This window comes from Myxine glutinosa, chromosome 7, assembly GCF_964187855.1.
Source record: "Myxine glutinosa chromosome 7, kmMyxGlut1.1, whole genome shotgun sequence".
Taxonomy (NCBI): Eukaryota; Metazoa; Chordata; class Myxini; order Myxiniformes; family Myxinidae; genus Myxine; species Myxine glutinosa.
Window position 1 is genome coordinate 32,581,653 of NC_136267.1, and position 24,856 is coordinate 32,606,508.

At 49.0% G+C, this 24,856-nt stretch overlaps 1 protein-coding gene across 2 annotated transcripts in view; it reads right to left on the reverse strand.

Annotated features, from left to right (window-relative positions):
* Positions 1 to 24,856, reverse strand: part of LOC137431101 (integrin alpha-6) — a 148,492-nt gene that overhangs the window by 93,347 nt on the left and 30,289 nt on the right. For both annotated transcript variants that reach the window (XM_068122009.2, XM_068122008.2), the window contains exon 3: positions 18,433 to 18,512. In XM_068122009.2, coding sequence (XP_067978110.2) covers positions 18,433 to 18,512 — 80 coding nt within the window. The remainder of the gene's footprint in view (positions 1 to 18,432; positions 18,513 to 24,856) is intronic.

A 24,856-nucleotide genomic window follows, 5' to 3' on the forward strand; every position in this document is an offset into this window, starting at 1 on the left:
CAACCAGACAAACAAAATATATAAAAAGAGGGAGCGGAAGACAAGAGAAGGGGAAGCACACAAACACTTGAGGGCACACAACATTTAAGAGCAGGGAGATGTGTGGGAGGGAGAGGGCTTGGGGGTTGGGGGGTGGCAGAAGTATCAAACACAAGGATACCAAAGACTTCCAGGACAGAAGTTGGAATTTCAAAAAAGTGCAATTGGGGTGAAATTAGCGAGGATAGAAAAGATCAATGTTTTGGATGGGGGAAGATAAGAGATGGTGGTGAACAGCTGTTTTAAAGACCTGGAGGGTGGAGTGGGATTGAAGAGAGTGAGGGAGTTTGTTCCAGAGGCGGGAGAAAAGAGGAATGAAGGAGTGAAGGTGAGCAGAGAGTCTTGATTTTGGCAGTTTAACCATTAGAGGGTTGCAGGCAGATCTTGTGCGACCTATAGGAATATTTGCTGGACAGAGCCCAGAGAGAGCTGGGGGGGGGGGGCAAGGCCAGAGAGGAGTCGGTAGAAGACGGAAAGACCACCAACCTGCCTGCGGTGAGTGGGTGAGAGGCCCTTGGAGTTAGCTTCATCGCGGAAGATTCCAATGATTCTGAATGCTTTGGTTTCAACAGCGTGAAGACGAACTAGGCGTGAGGCAGGTGCACCAGCCCAGAGGGGAGAGCAGTATTCCATTGACCTGCGGATGAAAGCCTTGTATGTGGTGAGGAGCTCAGGTGTGCCAAGGAAGGACTTCGCACGACGGAGGATGCCCAGTCGGCGACTGGCTTTGGAGGCCAGATTTGAAATGTGGTTTTCCCAGGAAAGATCATGGCAGATAGTGAGACCCAAAAGCTTGAGTGACAGAACTTCTTGGAGAGGATTATTCAGAAAGTGGATGGGAGGGTTGTCCAGTCGGTCTTTTTGGAGAGACATCGTAAGAGTGTGAGATTTGTCAGGATTGAAAGACATGTTCCACTTGTATGCCCAGTCTGTGATTTTGTCCAGGTCTGCAGAGAGTGAGGAGGCTGCAGACTGCCGATCTGAGGGATGAAGAATGGAGCGACAGAGAGTAGAGTCATCAGCAAAGAGATAGAGAGGATTTTCAAGAGAGTCAGAGAGATCATTGATGAAGACCAGAAAAAGCACAGGGCCCAGAACACTGCCTTGGGGAACTCCAGCCTGAACAGGAAGAGGAGATGAGAGAAACCCTTTCAGGGCCACACGTTGACTACGACGAGAGAGGAAGTCCGCCAGCCATGCGTGGAGATTTCCATGGATACCAAAAGAGGAGAGTTTGGTGAGCAGAGCGGGGTGCCAGACCGTATCGAAGGCACGTGATATGTCAAGGGAGACAGCTCTAATTTCCTGTTTGGCATTAAGGACCTCCATCCATTGTTGAGAAAGCAGAAGCAGCATGTCCAGAGTAGAGTGACCAGGTCTGAAACCAAATTGATGATCAGAGATCAAGCCATTGGAGAAGAGGAAAGATTTCATATCTGAAGCAATGATGGATTCCATGACTTTGCTGATAATTGGGAGAAGGCTGATTGGTCTGTAGTTGCTGGGATCTGTTTTTGCACCTTTTTTGTGCAAAGCGGTGATGTTGGCAGATTTCCAAGCAGATGGCAGATGACCTTGAGCAAAAGAGAGGGTGAAGAGAACAGAGAGAGCGAGTGAAAGATCAGAAGAACAGGATTTTAGGACCTGTGGGCTGATGCCATCAGGTCCAGTTGCAGAATCAGATTCGTGGGTTGACAGAAACTTTTCCACCTTGTCAGGAGGAAAGGACACAGAGTCCAGGAGCAGCTGGGTACGACTGGGTACGGTGGGTACAGAGAGGGATGGGTTTGGGACACAAGATTTAGAGGCAAATACAGAGTTGAGGCATTCAGCTTTTTCACGTGCGGAATTAGCCATGTGGCCGTTTGAGGTGAGGGAGGGGATGGAGGGGGAACAAACACCAGAAACAGATTTGACCAGATGCCACCAGGATTTGGAAGAGGGAGACAGATAAGAGAGTTCTGTCCTGAGAGCGGAGAGATATTGTTTCCTGGCTCTCCTGAGGGTGGACACACACTTGTTTCGGGCTTTGTGAAAGGAAATGAGATTTCCTTCCATTGGATTTGCTTTCCAGGAGACGAAAGCAAGTTGTTTCTGGGCAATAGCCTCACCACAAGATTCCGTGTACCATGGACGGGAGGAAGGGTATGACAACTGAAGACGAGATGGGATAAATCTGTGCATGAGAGAGAGCAATTTACTTTGGAAGAGTTCCCAGTGGTAGGAGGAGGTAGTAGGAGACCTAAATGGACATGTGGGAAGGAGTATGGACGGTTTTGAGGGAGTTCATGGGGGTTACGGATATGGTGTGAGGAATGGAGAAGGTGAAAGAATTTTGGAGTTTGCTGATGGAGCTGATTTGTTGATTTGTGATACTCAGTTCCAGAAAGAGGATAATAAGCTTGTTACATACATGTCAGGTGGGTCGACGACAACCGTTGACTACCTGATGGTGCGTAGGCGAGATAGGGGGCACCTCCGGGACACAAAGGTGATCCCGGGGGAGGAGTCTGTTTCACAGCACCACTTGGTTGTCTGCGACATAAGGGTGAAAGGTGTGAGGAGAGCTCGGCAGGTGAAGTACCAACCGAGAATGAAGGTGTGGAGGTTGAAAGAGGTGACAGTGAGGGAGGCATTAAAAGAGAGGCTGAGTAGGGTAGCGGATGATGTGGATGAGCTTGAAAGTGGTTGGATGTCAATGAAAGCTAGTCTGTTGGGAGCCGTTGGTGAGGTATGTGGATGGACAAAAGGACCACCGAGGCACTCGGAAACATGGTGGTGGGATGATGAAGTTGGAAAGAGGATTGACGAGAAGAGGAAGAAGTTCAAGGAGTGGCAGAAGGCGAAGGGTACGGGAGCAGAAAAAGCAGAGCATGAAAGTTATAAGGCAGCCAAGAAGGCTGCAAAGAAAGAGGTAGCAAAGGTGCAGGAGGCATGTAGGAAAATGTTCGGAGAACGCTTGGATTTGGAAGAGGGTCAGAGAGCGGTATTCAGGATTGCAAAGCAGATAGCGAAAGAGAGGTGTGATGTGATGGGGGTGAGTTGCAGAGATGGAATTAAAGGAAGATGGAAAAGATATATGGAAATACTGTTGAATACAGATAATGGTGGGATTGGTGGAATGGTGGAATGGTGGAATGGTGGAATGGTGGGACCAGAGAATGGTGGGAATTTGTTGATTTGTAATACTCAGTTCCAGAAAGAGGATAATAAGCTTGTTACATACACGTCAGGTGGGTCGACGACAACCGTTGACTACCTGCTGGTGCGTAGGCGAGATAGGGGGCACCTTCGGTACACAAAGGTGATCCTGGGGGAGGAGGCTGTTTCACAGCACCACTTGGTTGTCTGCGACATAAGGGTGAAAGTTGCGAGGAGAGCTCGGCGGGTGAAGTACCAACCGAGAATGAAGGTGTGGAGGTTGAAAGAGGTGACAGTGAGGGAGGCATTAAAAGAGAGGCTGAGTATGGTGGAGGATGATGTGGTTGAGCTTGAAAGTGGTTGGATGTCAATGAAAGATAGTCTGTTGGGAGCCGTTGGTGAGGTATGTGGATGGACAAAAGGACCACCGAGGCACTCGCAAACATGGTGGTGGGATGATGAAGTTGGAAAGAAGATTGACGAGAAGAGGAAGAAGTTCAAGGAGTGGCAGAAGGCGAAGGGTATGGGGGCAGAAACGGCAGAGCATGAAAGTTATAAGGCAGCCAAGAAGGCTGCAAAGAAAGAGGTAGCAAAGGCATAGGAGGCATGCAGGAAAATGTTCGGAGAGCGCTTGGATTCGGAAGAGGGTCAGAAAGCAGTATTCAGGATTGCAAAGCAGATAGCGAAAGAGAGGTGTGATGTGATGGGGGTGAGTTGCTTGAAGGATGAAGTGGGACAAATCGTTGTGGACCCAGATGGAATTAAAGGAAGATGGAAGAGATATATGGAAATACTGTGAATGCAGAGAATGAATGGGATGGCAACATAGAGAGTAACCCAGTTTTAGGACCGGTAGAGAAGATAACCGAGAAGGAAGTTGAGGAAGCGATAAAAGCAATGAAGAGTAGAAAAGCGGGAGGGCCGACGGGAGTTTTTTTTTTTTTTTTTTTGAATACAAGATCGAGGCTCGTGAAAGAGCTAACATTAATCACACAAAAAGACAAACCGACACACAAAACACAAAAAAACAAGGGGAGCGGCAGACAAGATGGGGAGAGAGGGGGAAGGACACAAAAGAGAGGGGGAAGAGGGGGAAGGACACAAACACAACATTTGAGAGCAGGGACATCGGGAGGACTTGGGGGGAGGTGGGAGAGGAATAAAACATATGAACACTGCAAGGACTCTGGGGTGAATTACCGGGGGTAGAAAAGTTCACGGTTTTCGATGGGGGAAGATAAGAGATGGTGGTGAACAGCTGTTTTAAAGACCTGGAGGGAGGAGTGGGATTGAAGGGAGTGGGGGAGTTTGTTCCAGAGGCGGGAGAAAAGGGGAATGAAAGAGTGAAGGTGAGCAGAGAGCCTAGACTTTGGCAGTTTAACCATAAGAGGGTTGCAGGCAGATCTTGTGCGACCTGAAGGAATATTGGGGGGACAGAGCACAGAGAGAGCTGGGGGAGCAAGGCCGGAGAGGAGTCAGTAGAAGACAGAAAGACCACCAACCTGCCTGCGGTGAGTGAGTGAAAGGCCCTCGGTGTTGACGACTTCCAATGATTCTGAAAGCTTTGGCCTCAACAGCGTGAAGCCGAGCAAGGTGTGAGGCAGGAGCACCAGCCCAGAGGGGGGAACAGTATTCCATTGAGCTGCGGATGAAAGCCTTGTATGTGGTGAGGAGCTCAGGTGTGCCAAGGAAGGACTTCGCACGACGGAGGATGCCCAGTCGGCGACTGGCTTTGGAGGCCAGCTTGGAAATGTGGTTTTCCCAAGAAAGATCATGGCAGATAGTGAGACCCAAAAGCTTGAGCGACAGAACTTCTTGGAGAGGATTGTTGAGAAAGTAGATGGGAGGGTTGTCCAGTCAGTCCTTTCGGAGAGACATTGTAAGAGTGTGAGATTTGTCAGGATTGAAAGACATGTTCCACTTGTTTGACCAGTCTGTGATTTTGTCCAGGTCTGCAGAGAGTGAGGAGGCTGCAGACTGCCGATCTGAGGGATGAGGAATGGAGCGACAGAGAGTAGAGTCGTCAGCAAAGAGATAGAGAGGATTTTCAAGAGAGTCAGAGAGATCATTGATGAAGACCAGAAAAAGCACAGGGCCCAGAACACTACCTTGGGGAACTCCAGCCTGAACAGGAAGAGGAGATGAGAGAAACCCATTCAGGGCCACACGTTGACTACGACCAGAGAGGAAGTCCGCTAGCCATGCGTGGAGATTTCCATGGATACCAAAGGAGGAGAGTTTGATGAGCAGAGCAGGGTGCCAGACCGTATCGAAGGCACGTGAAATGTCAAGGGAGACAGCTCTAATTTCCTGTTTGGCGTTGAGGACCTCCATCCATTGTTGAGAAAGCAGAAGCAGCATGTCCAGAGTAGAGTGACCAGGTCTGAAACCAAATTGATGATCAGAGATCAAGCCATTGGAGAAGAGGAAAGATTTAATATCTGAAGCAATGATGGATTCCATGACTTTGCTGATAATTGGGAGAAGGCTGATTGGTCTGTAGTTGCTGGGATCTGTTTTTGCACCTTTTTTGTGCAAACCGGTGATGTTGGCTGATTTCCAAGCAGATGGCAGATGACCTTGAGCAAAAGAGAGGGTGAAGAGAACAGAAAGAGGGAGTGAAAGAGCAGAAGAACATGATTTTAGGACCGGTGGGCTGATGCCGTCAGGACCAGTTGCAGAATCAGAGTCGAGGGTTGACAGAAACTTTTCCACCTTGTCAGGAGGAAAGGACACAGAGTCCAGGAGCAGCTGGGTACGACTGGGTACGGTGGGTACAGAGAGGGATGGGTTTGGGACACAAGATTTAGAGGCAAACACAGAGTTGAGGCATTCAGCTTTTTCACGTGCGGAGTCAGCCGTTAAGCCGTTTGAGGTGAGGGAGGGGATGGAGGGTGAACAAACACCAGAAACAGATTTTACCAGATGCCACCAGGATTTGGAAGAGGGAGACAGATAAGAGAGTTCGGTCTTGAGAATGGTGAGATATTGTTTCCTGGCTCTCCTGAGGGTGGACACACACTTGTTTCGGGCTTTGTGAAAGGAAATGAGATTTCCTTCCGTTGGATTTGCTTTCCAGGAGACGAAAGCAAGTTGTTTCAGGGCAACAGCCTCACCACAAGATTCCGTGTACCATGGACGGGAGGAAGGGTATGACAACTGAAGACGAGATGGTATAAATCTGTGCATGAGAGAGAGCAATTTACTTTGAAAGAATTCCCAGGATGAGTTGATGTCAGAGGCGGTAGAGATGGGAGACCAGTCCAGATGATTGATGGCTGCTTGAAGACCGTGCCAGTTGGCCTGAGTGAAATGCCAGACTCGTCGATGCTGAGGAGGCTCTCTGAGAATGGTCAGAGAGATGTCCACTTTGACAAGCACATGATCAGATGAGCCGATTGGAGCAGAAGAAGAGCAGCAGACATTTTCACGGAAGTTTGTCATAACCAAATCCAGAAGAGAAGATGCGCCGTTGACTGAGATCCGGGTCGGGAAATTGACAGATTGTGTCAGTCCCAGTGAGTCGCAGAAGTCCTTTGCTGAAGAGCCATGGCTGGTGAGAGAGGTACCCACACCCAGCCAACTGACATGGTGACAATTGAAATCACCACATATGAGGAAGAGAGAGTTGGGATGGGTAGATAGAAGTTGGTCCATATTATCAGACAGTGAGATGTAGATGGAGTCATCGCTGTTTGGTGGACGGTACAACACACATATGAACAAAAGGTGGGAGTGAAGGGGAAGCCGTAGCCAAAAGTATTCCTGGGGGTGAGGTGGAGAGAGGGCAGTGGAGGGCGAGTGAGGAAGAGAGTTTTTTATAAAGATAGCAACCCCACCTCCAGGACGAGGCTCAGGTCTATCATACCGGAGGAGGGAGTAACCTGGGAGAGATACCAAGGCATCAGAGACATCATGAAGGAGGAAAGTTTCTGTTAAGCAGATCACATCTGGTTTGTCAGAAGCAACCTGTATAGAGAGGTCAGTCAAGTTTGAGCGAAGGCCCCGGATGTTTGAGGTCCATACCGTTAATGAAGAGGAAGGGGGAGCATCGGGTCCAGAACAGGGGGGGGGGAGGGGTAGGGTAAGATGTGGAAGAGGAGGAAGAGGTAGGGAGAGCTGTTGAAGGTGTGTCAGAGATTTCAGAGATTTCAGAATAGCTTGGAGAAAGGGAAGAATGGGGCGGACAAAAGGTTTGATGGAGATTGGGTGAGGCACAGTGAGGTGTTATTTGAGGAGGGGGAAGAGTGAGGCAGAAGGTTTGGGGAGATGAAGGTGAAAGTTGGAAGGGGGAAAAAGCAGGGAGGATGCTTTGAGGAGGAGGGGTGAGAGGGGAGCCTAAGAGGGGAGGAGCGAGGGAGAGTCTCGGAGGGGAGGGGTGTGGGGGGAGTTTAGGAGGGAGGGGAGGGAAGGGGCAAGGGGGGAGATTTGAAAGGGATGGGTGATGGGGAGGATTTGGAGGGGAGGGGTGAGATTGGATTTTGAAAAGTGTACGCTTCATGGGAAACGAACATTTTTTGCAAAATGAGTTTGAGACCTTCGAGTCAAAAATACGTTTGAGGACACTGGAGGAGGGGTGGAGTTCTGGATAGTTTAGGGAATGTAGAAAGGAGGAACTGTAAGAGATGGTATTGTAGCGGCTGCCGCTGGGGTTACACAATCGCCTTGCACCTATCAAGGACGCGGAGCGATCACCAGGCCGGGCTCGTCCAGGACGCCCGGGCAGGCCCGCGCTCGACTTGCCAGGCCTCGGTCGGGACGCCCGGGCAGGCTCGCCCTCAACTTGCCAGGCCGCAGCCGGGACGCGGGGCCACGCCCCCTGGCGCCAGGCCTGGGCAAACCCCCTGGCGGAATAGATATATATTGCTGACCGTAAAACGTTTTTCCCAGAGTGCCTGAGTGTTGGATTCGAATAAAGCAGCTCAGATGAATTCAAGCTTTTTGTCGCGTCCATTCTTTCGATCGACGTGGGAGCCACAGCTCCTTCATTGGTGACCTACCGACATGGACACGGCAGTCGCCCTTAAACTGCCTACCTTCTGGGAGGCTCACGCGGCGGTTTGGTTCGCACAAGCGGAGTCCCTGTTCGCCCTGCGGGGCATCACGGCGGACGACACCCGCTTCCACCACGTGGTCGCTGCGCTCGGGTCGGCCACCGCAGCCCGCGCCCTGAGCCTCCTCGAGAGCCCGCCAGCCGCTGACAAATACGGCGCGATTAAGAAGCTTCTCCTCGATGCTTTCGCCCTCCCAGCGGCGGAACGCGCACGGCGCCTGCTCGATTTGCCTGAGCTCGGCGACACGCGCCCTTCCGAGCGAATGGACTACATGCTTTCGCTGCTCGGCGAGCACTCTCCGGCATTCCTGTTCCGGGAGCTGTTCCTCCGTCAGCTGCCTAACCCGGTACGCCTCGCCCTGGCAAGCACGACGATCACAGATCCCCGGGCCCTTGCCAGAGAAGCCGACAAAATCTCCGCCGCGGGACAGCGCATCGCAGCGGCGACATGGGACCCGCCGCCGCCTGATGCACCATCCATGGCGCCCGAGCACCCGGCGCGTTCGACGGCCGAACTGCCGACGCAATTGGCGGCCGCTATACCGAGCCGACCACGTCCAGCACGACGTCCGAAGCCTCCACCCGACCAAGCGTGGTGTTCCTATCATGCCAGGTTCGGACAGAAGGCCCGGACATGCCGACCCCCGTGCACCTTCGGCGGGTCGGGAAACGGCCAGGCCGGCGTTCATTACCTGCCATGAGCGCCGGCCACAGTCACACGGGCAACTTACTGTTCATCACGGATAAAGCGTCCGGACGGCGCTTCCTGTGCGACACCGGTGCCCAACTGAGCGTCATGCCCGCCTCTGACCAGGACAGGCAATCCGCGGTTTGCGGCCCCTCCTTGGTTGCGGCCAACGGATCGACTATCCGCACCTTCGGCCCGCGCAACGTCACCCTCTGCTTCGGCGGCCAACGCTTTGCTTGGACGTTTGTAACCGCCAACGTGCCCATGGCTCTGCTAGGCGCCGACTTCCTCTGCGCACACGGACTGCTGGTGGACGTCCAACGGCGTCGTTTAATCAACGCTGAAACCTTCAGCTCCCTGGTATGCACATTGAGCAGCTCCGCGCCGACCGAGCTGGCATGCACCGTCCCGGCGGCGAACGAGTTTGCTCGCCTGCTCGCGGAGTTCCCGGCCCTCACGCGGCCGACGTTTTCGGCCGTCGCAGTACGGCATGGGATCGAGCACCACATACCAACCACGGGCCCGCCGGTCTACGCCAGGGCCCGCCGCCTCGACCCAGCCAAGCTTGCCGTTGCGAAGGCCGAATTCGACGCGTTGGAGCACCTCGGCATCGTGCGGCGCTCCGATAGCGCGTGGGCCTCGCCACTGCACATCGTGCCAAAGCCGGGGGGTGGATGGCGCCCGTGTGGCGACTACCGCCGTCTTAATGACGCTACAACACCCGACAGGTACCCGATCCCGCATATCCAAGACTTCTCCGCCCGTCTGGCGGGACGGGTCATTTTTTCGAAAATTGATCTCATACGGGGATATCACCAGGTACCTGTCAGGGCGGCCGACGTCCCTAAAACGGCAGTCATCACGCCGTTCGGCTTATTCGAGTTCTTGCGGATGCCGTTTGGTCTCAAGAACGCGGCTCAGGCGTTCCAGCGCTTGATGGACGGCGTGCTGCGTGACCTGCCGTTCCTTTTCGTTTACCTGGACGACATCCTCGTCGCCAGCACATCCCGGGCCGAGCACCTCCTCCACCTCCGAACACTGTTCGGGCGCCTCAGCGAGCACGGCCTCATCGTCAACCCGGCCAAATGCCACTTCGGCACGACGGCCGTTGATTTTTTGGGCCACCACATCACCAAGAACGGGGCTGTGCCGCTGCCAACCAAGGTCGAGGCCATCACCACTTTCCCGCGTCCCCGCACCATAAAGGCCCTGCAGGAATTCCTGGGAATGGTGAATTTTTATCACCGCTTCGTGCCCCGCGCTGCTCAACTCATGCGGCCCCTCTACGAAGCCCTCCGGGGCAAGCCGGCCAAGCACGACATCGCCTGGTCCGCAGCAATGGATGCGGCCTTCCAAAGCTCAAAGCGGGCCCTCGCCGACGCAACACTGCTCGCTCACCCGGTGCTCAACGCTCCCATCGCCCTCACCACGGATGCCTCCGACTACGCGGTGGGCGCCGTACATGAGCAATGGGTGAACGGGGTTTGGCAGCCACTCGCTTTTTTCAGCCGGCAGCTCCGGCCGAACGAGCTCAAATACAGCACGTTTGACCGGGAGCTCCTCGGTCTACACCTGGCCGTCCGCCATTTCCGCCACCTCCTGGAGGGCCGACCTTTCACGGCGTTCGTCGACCACAAGCCGTTGGTTTACGCCATGGCCAAGGTCACGGAGCCATGGTCGGCCCGCCAACAGCGCCACCTCTCCGCCGTGTCGGAGTTTACCACGGACATCCGGCACGTCGCCGGCAAAAACAACGCCGTGGCCGACTGTCTTTCCCGGGCCAGCGCGAACGCGGTCCACCTGGGCGTGGATTTTGCGCTTATGGCGGCGGACCAAACCACCGACACCACGGTGCAAGCCCTCCGGGCGGCGGACACGGGCCTCCGCCTGGCCGACATCCCCTGCGCGGACACTGTCCTGCTCTGCGACGTCTCCCAAGGCCGGCCTCGCCCCATCGTGCCCGTCACCTGGCAACGCCGCATCTTCGCCTCCCTCCACGGCCTTTCCCACCCGGGCCGGAAAGCTTCCCAGAAGCTGGTGTCGGCGCGTTTCGTCTGGCACGGCCTTCGTCGGGACGTCCGCGATTGGACCAGCGCCTGCACCGCCTGCCAACGGGCCAAGGTCCACCGACACACCCAGGCCCCGCTGGCACCTTTCACCGTGCCTGAACGACGTTTCGACCACGTCAACGTGGATCTGGTGGGCCCCCTTCCCCCATCACGAGGGTTCACACACCTGCTCACCATGGTGGACAGGACCACCAGGTGGCCGGAGGCCGTTCCCCTCGTCTCCACCACCACCGCCGACGTGGCGCAGGCCTTCATCGCCACCTGGGTCGCCCGCTTCGGCGCACCGGCGGACATCTCGTCAGACCGCGGACCACAGTTCACCTCCGAGCTGTGGGGCGCGGTCGCCCGCAACCTGGGGGTCAAGCTCCACCGTACTACGGCCTACCACCCCCAAGCAAACGGGTTGTGCGAGCGATTCCACCGCTCCATGAAGGCCGCGCTCATGGCCGGCCTTCAAGACGGCGGTTGGGCCGACCGGCTGCCGTGGGTCCTTTTGGGCCTTCGCACGGCCCCCAAGGAGGACCTCCAGGCATCCACCGCCGAGCTGGTCTATGGCCAGGTGCTACGCGTCCCGGGCGAATTCGTGCCCGACGCTACCAGCCCCTGGTCCGCAGCTCGCCAGCGCTCGGACCTCCAGGAGGCCGCCCGACGGTTTGCCCCCGTGCCGACATCCCACCACGGTGACCCCCAGTCCTACGTCCCCCCAGCACTCCGCACCGCGGAGTATGTTTTTGTGCGTCACGACGCACATCGGCGGCCACTCCAGCCGCCGTACGACGGGCCCTTCCGGGTGCTGCGACGGGACGACAAGTCGTTCGTCATCGACATCGGCGGCAGGTCGGACCGGATTGCAGTGGACCGCCTCAAGCCGGCGCACGTGGACGTCGACCACCCACCACGGGTGGCCCTCCCGCCGCGGCGAGGCCGCCCCCCGTCCACGGTGCCCCCCACTCGACCGCCCACCACCTCACCGGACCCCCTCCCACGACCCGCCAGGGGTCGCTTCGGCCGGGTCATCAGGACCCCCCTCAAGTTGACCCTGCCGGTGCAAGTCGATTCTGGGGGGACGTGTGTAGCGGCTGCCGCTGGGGTTACACAATCGCCTTGCACCTATCAAGGACGCGGAGCGATCACCAGGCCGGGCTCGTCCAGGACGCCCGGGCAGGCCCGCGCTCGACTTGCCAGGCCTCGGTCGGGACGCCCGGGCAGGCTCGCCCTCAACTTGCCAGGCCGCAGCCGGGACGCGGGGCCACGCCCCCTGGCGCCAGGCCTGGGCAAACCCCCTGGCGGAATAGATATATATTGCTGACCGTAAAACGTTTTTCCCAGAGTGCCTGAGTGTTGGATTCGAATAAAGCAGCTCAGATGAATTCAAGCTTTTTGTCGCGTCCATTCTTTCGATCGACGTGGGAGCCACAGCTCCTTCAGTATTATATATATTTTTTGGAATGAATAGATTTGGTGAGCAAGACGAAAGCATCCTTTTGTAGGAAAAGAAGAAAAGCGTGTTATAATATATGAGAGAAAATAGTTGTTCAGGGGAGAGATTATACATTTCTAGCCACGTAATCGCGAACGAAGAACGAACGAACAAAAAGAACAACAAATAAATGAATAAGACCTGGGAAGGAAATATTTTTTTTGGGGTTTTTTTTTTTTTTTTGTGAGTACAGATATTAAACAAGGAGGTACGGGGTGAACGACTGGTATGAAACAGAGAACGAAAATAATTTCAGCGCATTCGACGAATCGCTGAGAGAAAAAAAACACAAGGTCGTAGACGGTACGGTAGTCTAAGCCGACGAGTACTAGGCCGCAGAATACTCGATACCATTAACCGACGATTGTGTATACATGTACGAAAAATTAGCACCGAAAATTTTCCAAAAGATACGCTATAGGTACATACACCGAAAGATAGATACAGTCTCGACAAAAACACGATTGTGATAGATCACTTAGCTTCGAGAGCGTGAGCGCATGGAGCAGCTTCGAAAAGACGTGACCTCGCCGTGATCTCGCGAGATCTTTTTTTTTCGCGAGAGTTGTGGGAGATATGTTGAAGGCAGCGGGAAATTGGGGTGTGAAGAGAATGACAAAGATCTGCAATCTGGTGGTGAAAGAAGGCCGCATTCCAGTGGATTGGGAACTGAGTACCCTCGTCCCTCTATACAAGGGGAAAGGTGACCCTCTGGACTGTGGCTCGTATCGAGCGATAAAGTTATTGGAGCATGGAATGAAGGTATTGGAAAGGGTGTTGGAGAGGAGGATAAGGACGAAAGTGAAGATTGACGAAATGCAGTTTGGATTTATGCCAGGAAGAGGAACGACAGACGCGCTTTTTATTGTGTGGCAGTTGCAGGAGAAGTACATGGAGAAAAGGAAGAAGTTGTTTCTTGGGTTTGTAGATCTGGAGAAAGCATTCGATAGGGTTCCACGTGAAGTAGTGACATGGGCATTGAGGAAGTTAGGAGTGGAGGAATGGTTGATCAGAGTCGTGATGGCAGTGTACAAAAGAGCGTGCACAGCTGTAAGGACAAAGGACGGGAACAGTGGTGAGTTTGAGGTGAAGGTGGGAGTGCATCAAGGGTCGGTACTAAGTCCACTACTATTTGTAGCTGTGATGGAGGTGCTGGCTCAGAACGTAAAGGAGGGTCTACCGTGGGAGTTGTTGTATGCAGATGATCTGGTGTTGATTGCTGAAAGTATGGATGGACTGAAGCAGAAGATGAACAAGTGGAAGGAATGTATGGAGACAAAAGGTCTGAAGGTGAATATCGGAAAAACGAAGGTGATGGCAAGTGGTAAAGCATGTGGTGAGGTGGAAAGAACTGGGAAGTGGCCGTGTGCTGTGTGCAGGAAGGGTGTCGGAGTGAATTCCATTCAATGTACAATGTGCGCTGAGTGGGTTCATCAAAAATGTGGTTTGAGAGGGTCATTAACCAGTGTGGCAGCTACATTCAAGTGTAAGGTGTGCATAGCGGGAGCTGCAGATGGAGGAAATGTTGAGTTGGATCTTGGAGATGGCGTGAAGCTGGAAGGTGTGAAAACATTTTGTTACCTTGGAGACATGCTGAATGGAGAAGGTGGATCAGACTCGGCAACGGTTGCTCGAGTGAGGTGTGCATGGAAGAAGTTTCGGGAACTGTGTGGCGTGCTGACGAGGAGGGGAGTGTCATTGAAGCTGAAGGGAAAGGAGTATGCTGCATGTGTGAGAAGTGTTCTGATTTATGGGAGTGAGACATCGGTAATGAACGTAGAGCAGCAACGAAGGCTGGAAAGGGTGGAAATGCGAATGGTTCAGTGGATGTGTGGAGTATCGTTGAGAGAGAGGAAGACAAATGATGAATTGCGAAAGATGATGGGAATAGAGCCTGTGATGGATGCTGTGAAGAGAAACAGGTTGAGATGGTTTGGTCATTTGGTGAGGAAGGATGAAAGTGACTGGTTGAAAAGAGTGATGGGAATGAATGTAGAAGGAAGTAGAGGACGGGGAAGACCGAGAAAGACTTGGCTAAAGATGGTCGAAGAAGAAATGCGGGCAAGGGGGTTAACAAGGGGAGATGCAGAAAATAGGGCAAAATGGAGAACATTGTCATGGGGACCGCAAGGCTAACCCCCGCTCTTGCAGGGAAAATGGCCTTAAAATGCCTGTTGTTGTTGTTGTACAGAGACTGAATGGGATGGCAATATAGAGAGTAACCCAGTTTTAGGGCCGGCAGAGAAGATAACTGAGAAGGAAGTTGAGGAAGCGATAAAAGCAAGGAAGAGTAGAAAAGTAGGAGGGCCGTCGGGAGTTGTGGGAGATAGGTTGAAGGCAGCAGGAAGTTGGGGTGTGAAGAGAATGACAGAGATCTGTAATCTGGTGGTGAAAGAAGGCCGCATTCCAGTGGATTGGGAACTGAGTACCCTCGTCCCTCTATACAAGGGGAAAGGTGACCCTCTGGACTGTGTCTCGTACCGAGCGATAAAGTTATTGAAGCATGGGATGAAGGTATTGGAAAGGGTGTTGGAGAGGAGGATAAGAAAGAATGTGAAGATCGACGAAATGCTGTTTGGATTTATGCCGGGAAGACGAACGACAGACGCGCTCTTTATTGTGAGGCAGTTGCAGACGAAGTACATGGAGAAGAGGAAGAAGTTGTTTCTTGGGTTTGTTGATCTGGAGGAAGCATTCGATAGGGTTCCACACGAAGTATTGACATGGGCATTGAGGAAGTTAGGAGTGGAGGAATGGTTCATCAGAGTAGTGATGGCAATGTACAAAAGAGCGCGCACAGCTGCAAGGACGGAGGACGGGAACAGTGGAGTTTGAGGTGAAGGTGGGAGTGCATCAGTGGTCAGTACTAATTCCACTACTATTTGTAGCTGTGATGGAGGTGCTGGCTCAGAACGTAAAGGAAGGTTTACCATGCGAGTTGTTGTTTGCAGATGATCTGGTGTTGATTGCGGAAAGTATGGATGGACTGAAGGAAAAGATGAACAAGTGGAAGGAATGTATGGAGACAAAAGGTCTGAAGGTGAATATCGGAAAGACGAAGGTGATGGCAAGTGGTAAACATGTGGTGAGGTGGAAAGAACTGGGAAGTGGCCCTGTGCTGTGTACAGGATGGGTGTCGGAGTGAACTCCATCAATGTACAATGTGCGCTGAGTGGGTTCATCAAAAATGTAGTGGTCTAAGAGGGTCATTAACCAGTGTGGCAGCTACATTCAAATATAAGGTGTGCACGGAGGGAAGTGCAAATGGAAGAAATGTTGAGTTGGATCTTGGAGACGGCGTGAAGCTGGAAGGTGTGAAAACATTTTGCTACCTTGGAGACATGCTGAATGGAGAAGGTGGATCAGACTCGGCAACGGTTGCTGGAGTGAGCTGTGCATGGAAGAAGTTTCGGGAACTGAGTGGCGTGCTGATGAGGAGGGGAGTGTCGTTGAAGCTGAAGGGAAAGGTGTATGCTGCATGTGTGAGAAGTGTTATGATTTATGGGAGCGAGACATGGATAAAGAACGTAGAGCAGCAACGAAGGCTGGAAAGGGTGGAAATGCGAATGGTTCGGTGGATGTGCGGAGTATCGTTGAGAGAGAGGAAGACAAATGATGAATGGCGAAAGATGATGGGAATAGAGCCTGTGATTGATGCTGTGAAGAGGAACAAGTTGAGATGGTTTGGTCATGTATTGAGGAAGGATGAAAGTGACTGGTTGAGAAGAGTGATGGAAATGAATGTAGAAGGAAGTAGGGGACGGGGAAGACCGAGAAAGACTTGGCTAAAGGTGGTGGAAGAATAAATGCGGGCAAGGGGGTTAACAAGGAGAGATGCAGAAAATAGGGCAAAATGGAGAACATTGTCATGGGGACCGCAAGGCTAACCCCCGCTCTGGCAGGGAAAATGGCCTTAAAATGCATGTTGTTGTGTTGTTGTTGTTGACTTGATAATTGAACAGCATTTGCATATTGAGTCACTAAATTGGGAATCCAACTACTTTGAGGTCAAAAGGCAAAGGTAATCTCAAGGTCAAACTTCTAAAATCATCAAGTTTCATTTGTAAAATCGTCAAATTTCATCCGATTGACTTTAAGATTAAACAGCAATTGCATAGTACCTCATTGAATTGGGAAACCAAATATTTTTAAGGTCAAAAGGTCAAAGGTCAACTCAAGGTCAAACTTCTAAAATCATCAATTTTCCTCTGAAAAATAAACAATTTTAATCCGATTGATCAGAGCTTTGATGAAGATCCTCAATTTTAATCTTAATGAAATGCAACTTTATTTTTTGGGGAGGGTTAGATTTTGCAAGTATCGTGCTCTGCATGACGTCTTCTTGTTTGTTTATTACTTGCAAAATCGAAGATTTTTCAAGTATATTGGTCGGTTACGTTTGTGGTTCTGTCTGTCTGTCTGTCTGTTTGTTTGTTTGTCACCGGCCTACAGGTCACAATTCTAAACCGATCGTCACGAAACTTCACCAAGTTGTATAGGTCGTCCCAATTGAGAAGTCTATTGTTTTTGGGGTCAAAAGGTCAAAAGGTCAACATAGGCCAAAGGTCACCAACTTTGCAAATTCTTAAAATCCTCAATTTTCATCCGATTGACTTGAAATTTGAAGAAGACTTGCATATCTGGTCACTGAATTCAACCACCAAGTATATTTGAGGTCAACATAGGCCAAAAGGTCAACATAGGCCAAATTTCTAAAATCCTCAATTTTCATGCGATTGACTTCAAATTTGAAGAGGACTTGGATATCTGGTCACTGAATTCAACCACACAGTATATTTGATGTCAACATAGGCCAAAAGGTCAAAATAAGCCAAATTTCTAAAATCCTCAATTTTCATCCGATTGGCTTGAAATTTGAAGAGGACTTGCATATCTGGTCACTGAATTCAACCACCAAGTATTTTTGAGGTCAACATCGGTCAAAAGTTCAACATAGGCCAAAATCCTCAATTTCTAAAATCCTCAATTTTCATCCGATTGGCTTGAAATTTGAAGAGGACTTGCATATCTGGTCACTGAATTCAACCACCAAGTATATTTGAGGTCAACATAGGCCAAAAGGTCAACATAGGCCAAATTTATTTTGGTTCTTTTGGTCTTTTGGTTTTGATTTCTAAAATCCTCAATTTTCATCCGATTGACTTGAAAATTGAACAGCATTTGCACATTGTCACTAAATAGGGAAACGAACTATTTTGAGGTCAAAAGGTCAAAGGTCAACTCAAGGTCAACCTTCCAAAATCATCATTTTTCATCTGAAAAATCGTCACTTTTCTTCCTATTGACCCAAGCTTTGATCAGGATTGTCAATTTTAATCTTGATGAAATGGACAATTTGCTGTATCAATGGAAATGTTTTTGTTGGGGGGGGGGGGGGGCGGATTTTGCAAGTATCATGCTCCGCCTGCCATCTTCTTGTTTGTTTTGTTTGTCAACAGGATATCTCAAAAAGTTGTGGATGGATTCGGATGAAATTTAGTGTAGAGGTTCAGTGTGTGACAAGGAAGAAATAATTAGATTTTGGTGAAGATCCGGATCTGGATCCTAGAATTTTTAAAGTGACTCTTCACCATTGAAAGATAGGGCAAAACGATATATAGCACGATATCTCAAAAAGTTATGGATGGCTTATAACAAAACTTGGTGGATAAGTTGGTTAGGCGACAAGAACAAGCCGATTCCATTTTGGTTCATGTTGGATCCAGATCCAGCCTATCAGAGGGATACAAACTGTAAACTGTTTACCTTGGCGGAGGTATTCTCGTTCTGTTAGTTTCCAAAATCTAGTGGTGGAACATGATATTTATGCATCCAGTTTTCTTATTCACCATGCAGTATCATTTTCCACTGTTAATCATGCATTCCCAAATTTGTAAAGTGCGAAGAAAGCCAACATAATAAAAACCAAATGAAAGCAAAGGTGAATTATAAAATTACATACCAGGACTTTTCCTCCAACACCTGCACTTCGAACCACAACTCCCAACCATTGGTCACTTACGTTTTCCCTTTGTGAGTTATCTGAGAACATACATGATTTGAGTTATTTATCTTTTTATTCTTGCCACAAACATAAAGGAAAATGTGAACATGTTGAGATGCAGCTTACATTGCCCAAGCACATGAACAAGTGAGCATTCTCTCACAGATTACACCATTCTGATGGAGACTACTTTGAAAACAAGACATTCGAATGAAACAAGACAGTCGATCCAAGACGATTACCCCTCCCTCTCCCTCTCCCTCCTCCCCCCCCCCCCTCCCCACACCCTGTAACCCCTAACCTCCTGCTGATACCTCCTCAGTCCTGGCTTTAGGTTCAGAATCCTGAACATCTGCACGAGAGGGATTCCTGGCAGATTTGTACCCAAGAAAAGGACAGACGAGGATGTGTGTATATACGAGGGCCATACCAAAAGCCATGAGTACGTTTATTATACACTAAAACAAAGGTAACAAATGTACAGGTAAGAAAACTTTTATAGTCAATTGTAACTCGACATACCGCATTACCTTTCTACAAAATCTCCAGAACGATTCACGCATTTCTGCCAGTGCTGCACGAGCTTAAAAATCCCACTATGGTAGAAGGCCATTCCAACACTTCCCCACTAGCTACGCACAGCTATCTGGCCTCTCGTGTCATCTTTTAAGGACCCAAACAAATGGTAGATGGTACGGGCCGAGTCCGGATTGTATGGGGGTTGGCGGAGCACTTCCCAGCCAATTTTCTTTTCGATTTCCTCCAATGTCAGATGTGCAGTGTGTGGTCTAGCATTGTCAAGATTAAAGATGAAAGCTTTTTTCATCGTGTGCTTTCCCCGAAGTGCATGTTTCAGTTCCTTGAGTGTCTCAACATAGCGAGCTGTGTTGTGGTTTCCCCTTTTTGTAGAAAATCAACCAATATGCATCCATCGGCATCATATAAGACGTTTCCCACAACTTTGCTTGCAGAGGGGACTATTTTAACTATTTTTGGGAGATGTGGAGTGATGCCATCTCATGCTTTGCTGCTTGGTTTCTGGTTCAAAATGGTGGAACCAGCATTCATCACCAGTGACAGCTTTCATCACCAGACCAGGAAGCCATTGGCAGCATGTTGTTGAAGCAACTGTGATGACACATCCATGCATGTGGTTTTGTGTTTCTCCATAAGCAAATGGGAAACCCAATGAGAACAAACTTTCCGATATTCTAAGATCGCTGTCATCTCCTGTATGCCATCGTGCCCTATGCCAAGCTGCGCTGTCATCTCCGTAACCATCACCCTTCAGTCCTTACTGATGAGTGCACAAACTTGCTGCTCGTTGCGTTCAGTCGTGGCGCTTCCCGGCAGACCACAGTGTAGCTGATCGGCGATATCCAAGATCCTTTCAAACTCAAAGACCATCTAGACCCTTTAAGACCCGAAGACTCAAAGGACCCCAAATACCCAAAAGACCCCAGGGACCCAAAAGACTCAGATGACCCAAAATACACCGATGACCCAAAGGACACAAAAAATCCCAAGGATCCAAAGGACCCAAAGGACAAAACCACACATTTCCTGGTAAGGGTCTGCAATCTCTGATTGCTCTTTCGAGTTTATTAGGTTATCTCATCTCAATTCTCAAAGAGATGGACTTGTAAAATGGGTCATGATGTCCGGATGTCTGTGCATCCGTCCGTTAACTTTTTGTTACTACTCCACCATTATCACCTGGCTGATTGTTCTGAAGCTTGACACATGAGTACAACAAGAGAGTAGACAACAAAATCGCTCGGGCTTCGATTTTTCTATTCATGGGGGTCTATCCCCAGATCATGGAGGCTCCCGGTGAGAGTTAACCCCCGGACCTAGGATCCCTGCTCGTCCCTTATTTACCAACCAAATGCTCTAAAACCTGATACAGCCCTTCTACTTGATGGCCCACACAATCTCTCGGGCTTCAATTTTTCGATTTTGGATCAGGTGGCTCTCAGGGATCCTCCCTCCCTACCCCCTGATCAGGTCCTCCCTACCCCCTGATCAGGTCCTCCCTACCCCCTGAAACTTCGGATCCATACTCGCCCATTATTTACCAACCGATTGCTCTAGAACCCGATACAGCTCTTCAACTCAATGGTCTGCAAGATCCCACTGTCTTAGATTTTTTTATTCCATATTTTTAGAATTGGGTTCATGGTGGCTCCACTGGGGTGGGGGAAGGTGCTCATGGGCAGTTATCCCCTGGAACTTCAGATCTCTATTCATTCCTTATTTACCAACCGATTGCTCTGAAACCCGATTACAGCCCTTCTACCCCTCTACTTTCGAATTTGGATTTGGATTTTCGTATTTTTCGAATTTGGATTTGGATTTCGAATTTGGAAACATGAGCTGGGGGTTACCGCTGAAACTTTGTATCCTGCCTCATCCCTTATTTACTAACCCATTGCTCTGAAACCTGATACAGGTCTCCAACTCGATGGTCCGCAGGATTGCACTGTCTTAGATTTTTCTATTTCGTATCAGGGGGCCTCCAAAGGGACCAGGAAGGCTCTCAAAATCCCCCAAAATCAGCAGATGTCTGAACTACAACTTCAAGAGATGACCATCAGCCCCGTCGGGGCTATTTATTTTGTTTTGTTTCGCTAAGTTCCACCTCCAATGAATTGGGTTGCCAGAGCAGCGCTTCAGTGCACTCTGGCACCACGACACCCTTGATTACTGGTCTAAAACATGGAGTACACAATAACTTTTAGCTACTCCCATAAATATGAATACATGAACCTGATCGCATTAAAAAGAGGTAATATTGGAAGACTTATATTGGTTAATTCTGACGTTTTATTCATTCTGCTACATAAATCCAGAACATGAGATCCTAAGGTTTACTACTAATAAATGATTTTGCTGCAATTCTATAATTATTTTCACAAAGTCAAATTTTCACCCAGAAGAATTAGTTCATTAAGCTTTGAACACAAGGTTAAGAAAGCAAGATGTGCCGAGACTTAAATGGTTTATTCAAACTGTCAATAAACTTCAAACATAAATTTTCTTCTTGTGACGTATGCTGGAGTAGTCACCCTGTAGTAATGGATTGTGATACAAAAAATTGCCGTTAAATAAAACAGCAAAGTTGTTTGTATTTGTTGGAATAACAGATCAGACTCATAAATATATTGTTGCGTCAGAGGCTCACAACCATGAAATACCTCTGCTCCTGGACCAAAGGTTCCGCGAATGGCTAAATTATCTTTTAACTAACTATCCACAACCCGATGGTGTATTCACTCCCAATCTGTACCTGATTAAAACCATAGTGGTTCGAAGTGTGCGGAAAACTCTGGACAAAGCCTCGCTTAAGATATAGGTTTTAATTGTAAAACCATGTGGGATTGGGAAAGACAAGGCAGACAAAAACAGAACAAACCAGCCAGTATAAGTCACAATGAAAAGACAAATTGGGGAATCTTAACAGGGACAGAAATAGTAACTAAATTAAACACACCCACATGGCACCAACTAAATAAGGAACCGACACCACCGAACAATGGATGAGGTTAGGACTTTTCAAGGTATGAGCATGTCCGGAGATCATGCAGGTTGGCATGGTGTTGGGCTAAAGTCACAGGCGATGATACCTCGGCCGCAAGCTGTCTCTCACTGAGGAGATCCGTGTGCCCAGCACCATGAACGAGCGAAGGCGGCACGCAGAGCTAGGAGAAGAACCGTGCTGAGTGAAGGTCAGAACGAGCCGTCCTTCTTTCGACCAAACTCTCCCAAGAGCCACCCCATGCATATTCACTCAAGCCCTTCATCTTCTTTACAGGCCTCCCCTTCCGGCTTCCGCCCCAAGCTCCACAACCATTGGCCGCTGGCAGGATATCTTTAAAACGTACGGGGCTTCCCCCTTCTGAGACTCTGCAGCTCACTATAACGACATGGTTTGCTGACATGCTCATAGCGTTTAGAGCATCCATATTTGAGTGCACATTCAAAGCCTTTCTTTATCATAGCCCACAAGTACTCACCCTGCCTCGCCATACAGAAAGTTTTTACACATACAATATGATCCATTGCTTTACTGTCTATGAATTACATACGCTGCCTCCTCAACATCACACTTAACAAGACGACTTATTGTGACATTTTCCCTGTTTACAAGAGTAAATCTACGCTACGCGAATCACACGAGCCATGCTATTCTCACAACAATCTAGCTATGGACCTGCCTCCTTCCACATACCAAAAAAGAGCCATGTTGTGAGCCACATATTTATTACATTAGGAGAATTTGACTGAAATTTTCACCCGTCCTCCTCCTCTGTTGTGCACATCTTGTCGGAACTTATCCAAACATTTCCATTACCCACCCCATGCATTTGAAATAAAGAATAGCACCTGTCACGTGGAGCCAGGATGTATTAAATCATAATGATAATGATGTTAATTGTAGAATATAGGTTAAAATATTGTTTGTGGGAATTATAGACATTGGAATGTGGTTTGTTTAGTGTGAGGAGGGGCCTTAGGAATGCAAGCCGTCCACCACCAAAGCATGCATAATTGTTTGGAATCTTCTTTTCATGGCTGTTTTGTAGCTGGCAAAGTTTTAGACAATCAGAGGTCCTTTCAGGGACTGGCCTGGTCAACCATACCATGAGGTGGCCACAAGATTGAGAAAACCGAGGGGTCACTTGGACATTCCCCACTAGCCTATCTGGCTGTTAGTTACTCAACATCACAAAGACAAGGTGCCTCCCTACCCCTCCAGGGGAGGGAGGCACCTAGGAATTCTCCACGGAGCAGTACTATCAGATACAAACAGTGTACAAAGCCTTCAATCGCAGTGCCATGAAGTATGGATGTCCTCTGTGGGTTGGTGCCAGCAGATCTCATCTCTCCCACTAACTCCAACTTTCTGTCCTCAACCCACGACCCCCTCTACCCAACCCCAAGTCTGCATGATAGTCACTGACTGTTAAGAGTGCTCGGAAAGGTAATTACTAATTATACATTGGATGCAATTGACTAAATAGTTTGTAGTTATTTAATTTATTAACTTCCGGTCGGTGTGCAAACCAGAGACTCTGAGCATACACACCGCCAGTGTGCACGACCTAGGCAAAAAAATGCACACAACTCAAAATTTCATAAATATCGATATTTGTATAACTCCACATGCACTGTCCAGACCAAAGCACTCTTAAATGAGGTATAATTCAGCATTATACATGCTGTGTTTATAATGTTTACTCCATTCAGACAATTGTACAACTTGCATTTATATAGACTAGTACAGTACACGTGCTCACTATGGGAGCGGCAGGGGGAGTCATGTTATTATCCTTATTATTATTATTGCCAATAATTATTATTACTATTACTTATGGTAGGATCAGACCGTGCATGACATTATATGTTAGATCAAGTCATTCAAAGGATCAGAACATGCGTGACATTATAACATGTTAGATTACGTCATTGAAAGGATCAAACCGTGCATGATATTATAACATGTTAGATCAGGTCATTCAAAGGATCAGAACATGCATGACATTATAACATGTTAGATTACGTCATTGAAAGGATCAAACCGTGCATGATATTATAACATGTTAGATCAGGTCATTGAAAGGATCAAACCGTGCATGATATTATAACATGTTAGATCAGGTCATTGAAAGGATCAGAACATGCGTGACATTATAACATGTTAGATTACGTCATTGAAAGGATCAAACCGTGCATGATATTATAACATGTTAGATCAAGTCATTCAAAGGATCAGAATATGTGTGACATGATAACATGTTAGATTACGTCATTGAAAGGATCAGAACATGCATGATATTATAACGTGTTAGATTACGTCATTGAAAGGATCAAACCGTGCATGATATTATAACATGTTAGATCAGGTCATTGAAAGGATCAAACCGTGCATGATATTATAACATGTTAGATCAGGTCATTGAAAGGATCAGAACATGCGTGACATTATAACATGTTAGATTACGTCATTGAAAGGATCAAACCGTGCATGATATTATAACATGTTAGATCAAGTCATTCAAAGGATCAGAACATGCGTGACATTATAACATGTTAGATTACGTCATTGAAAGGATCAAACCGTGCATGATATTATAACATGTTAGATCAAGTCATTCAAAGGATCAGAATATGTGTGACATGATAACATGTTAGATTACGTCATTGAAAGGATCAAACCGTGCATGATATTATAACATGTTAGATCAGGGCATTCAAAGGATCAGAACATGTGTGACATGATAACATGTTAGATTACGTCATTGAAAGGATCAGAACATGCATGATATTATAACGTGTTAGATCAGGTCATTGAAAGGATCAAACCGTGCATGATATTATA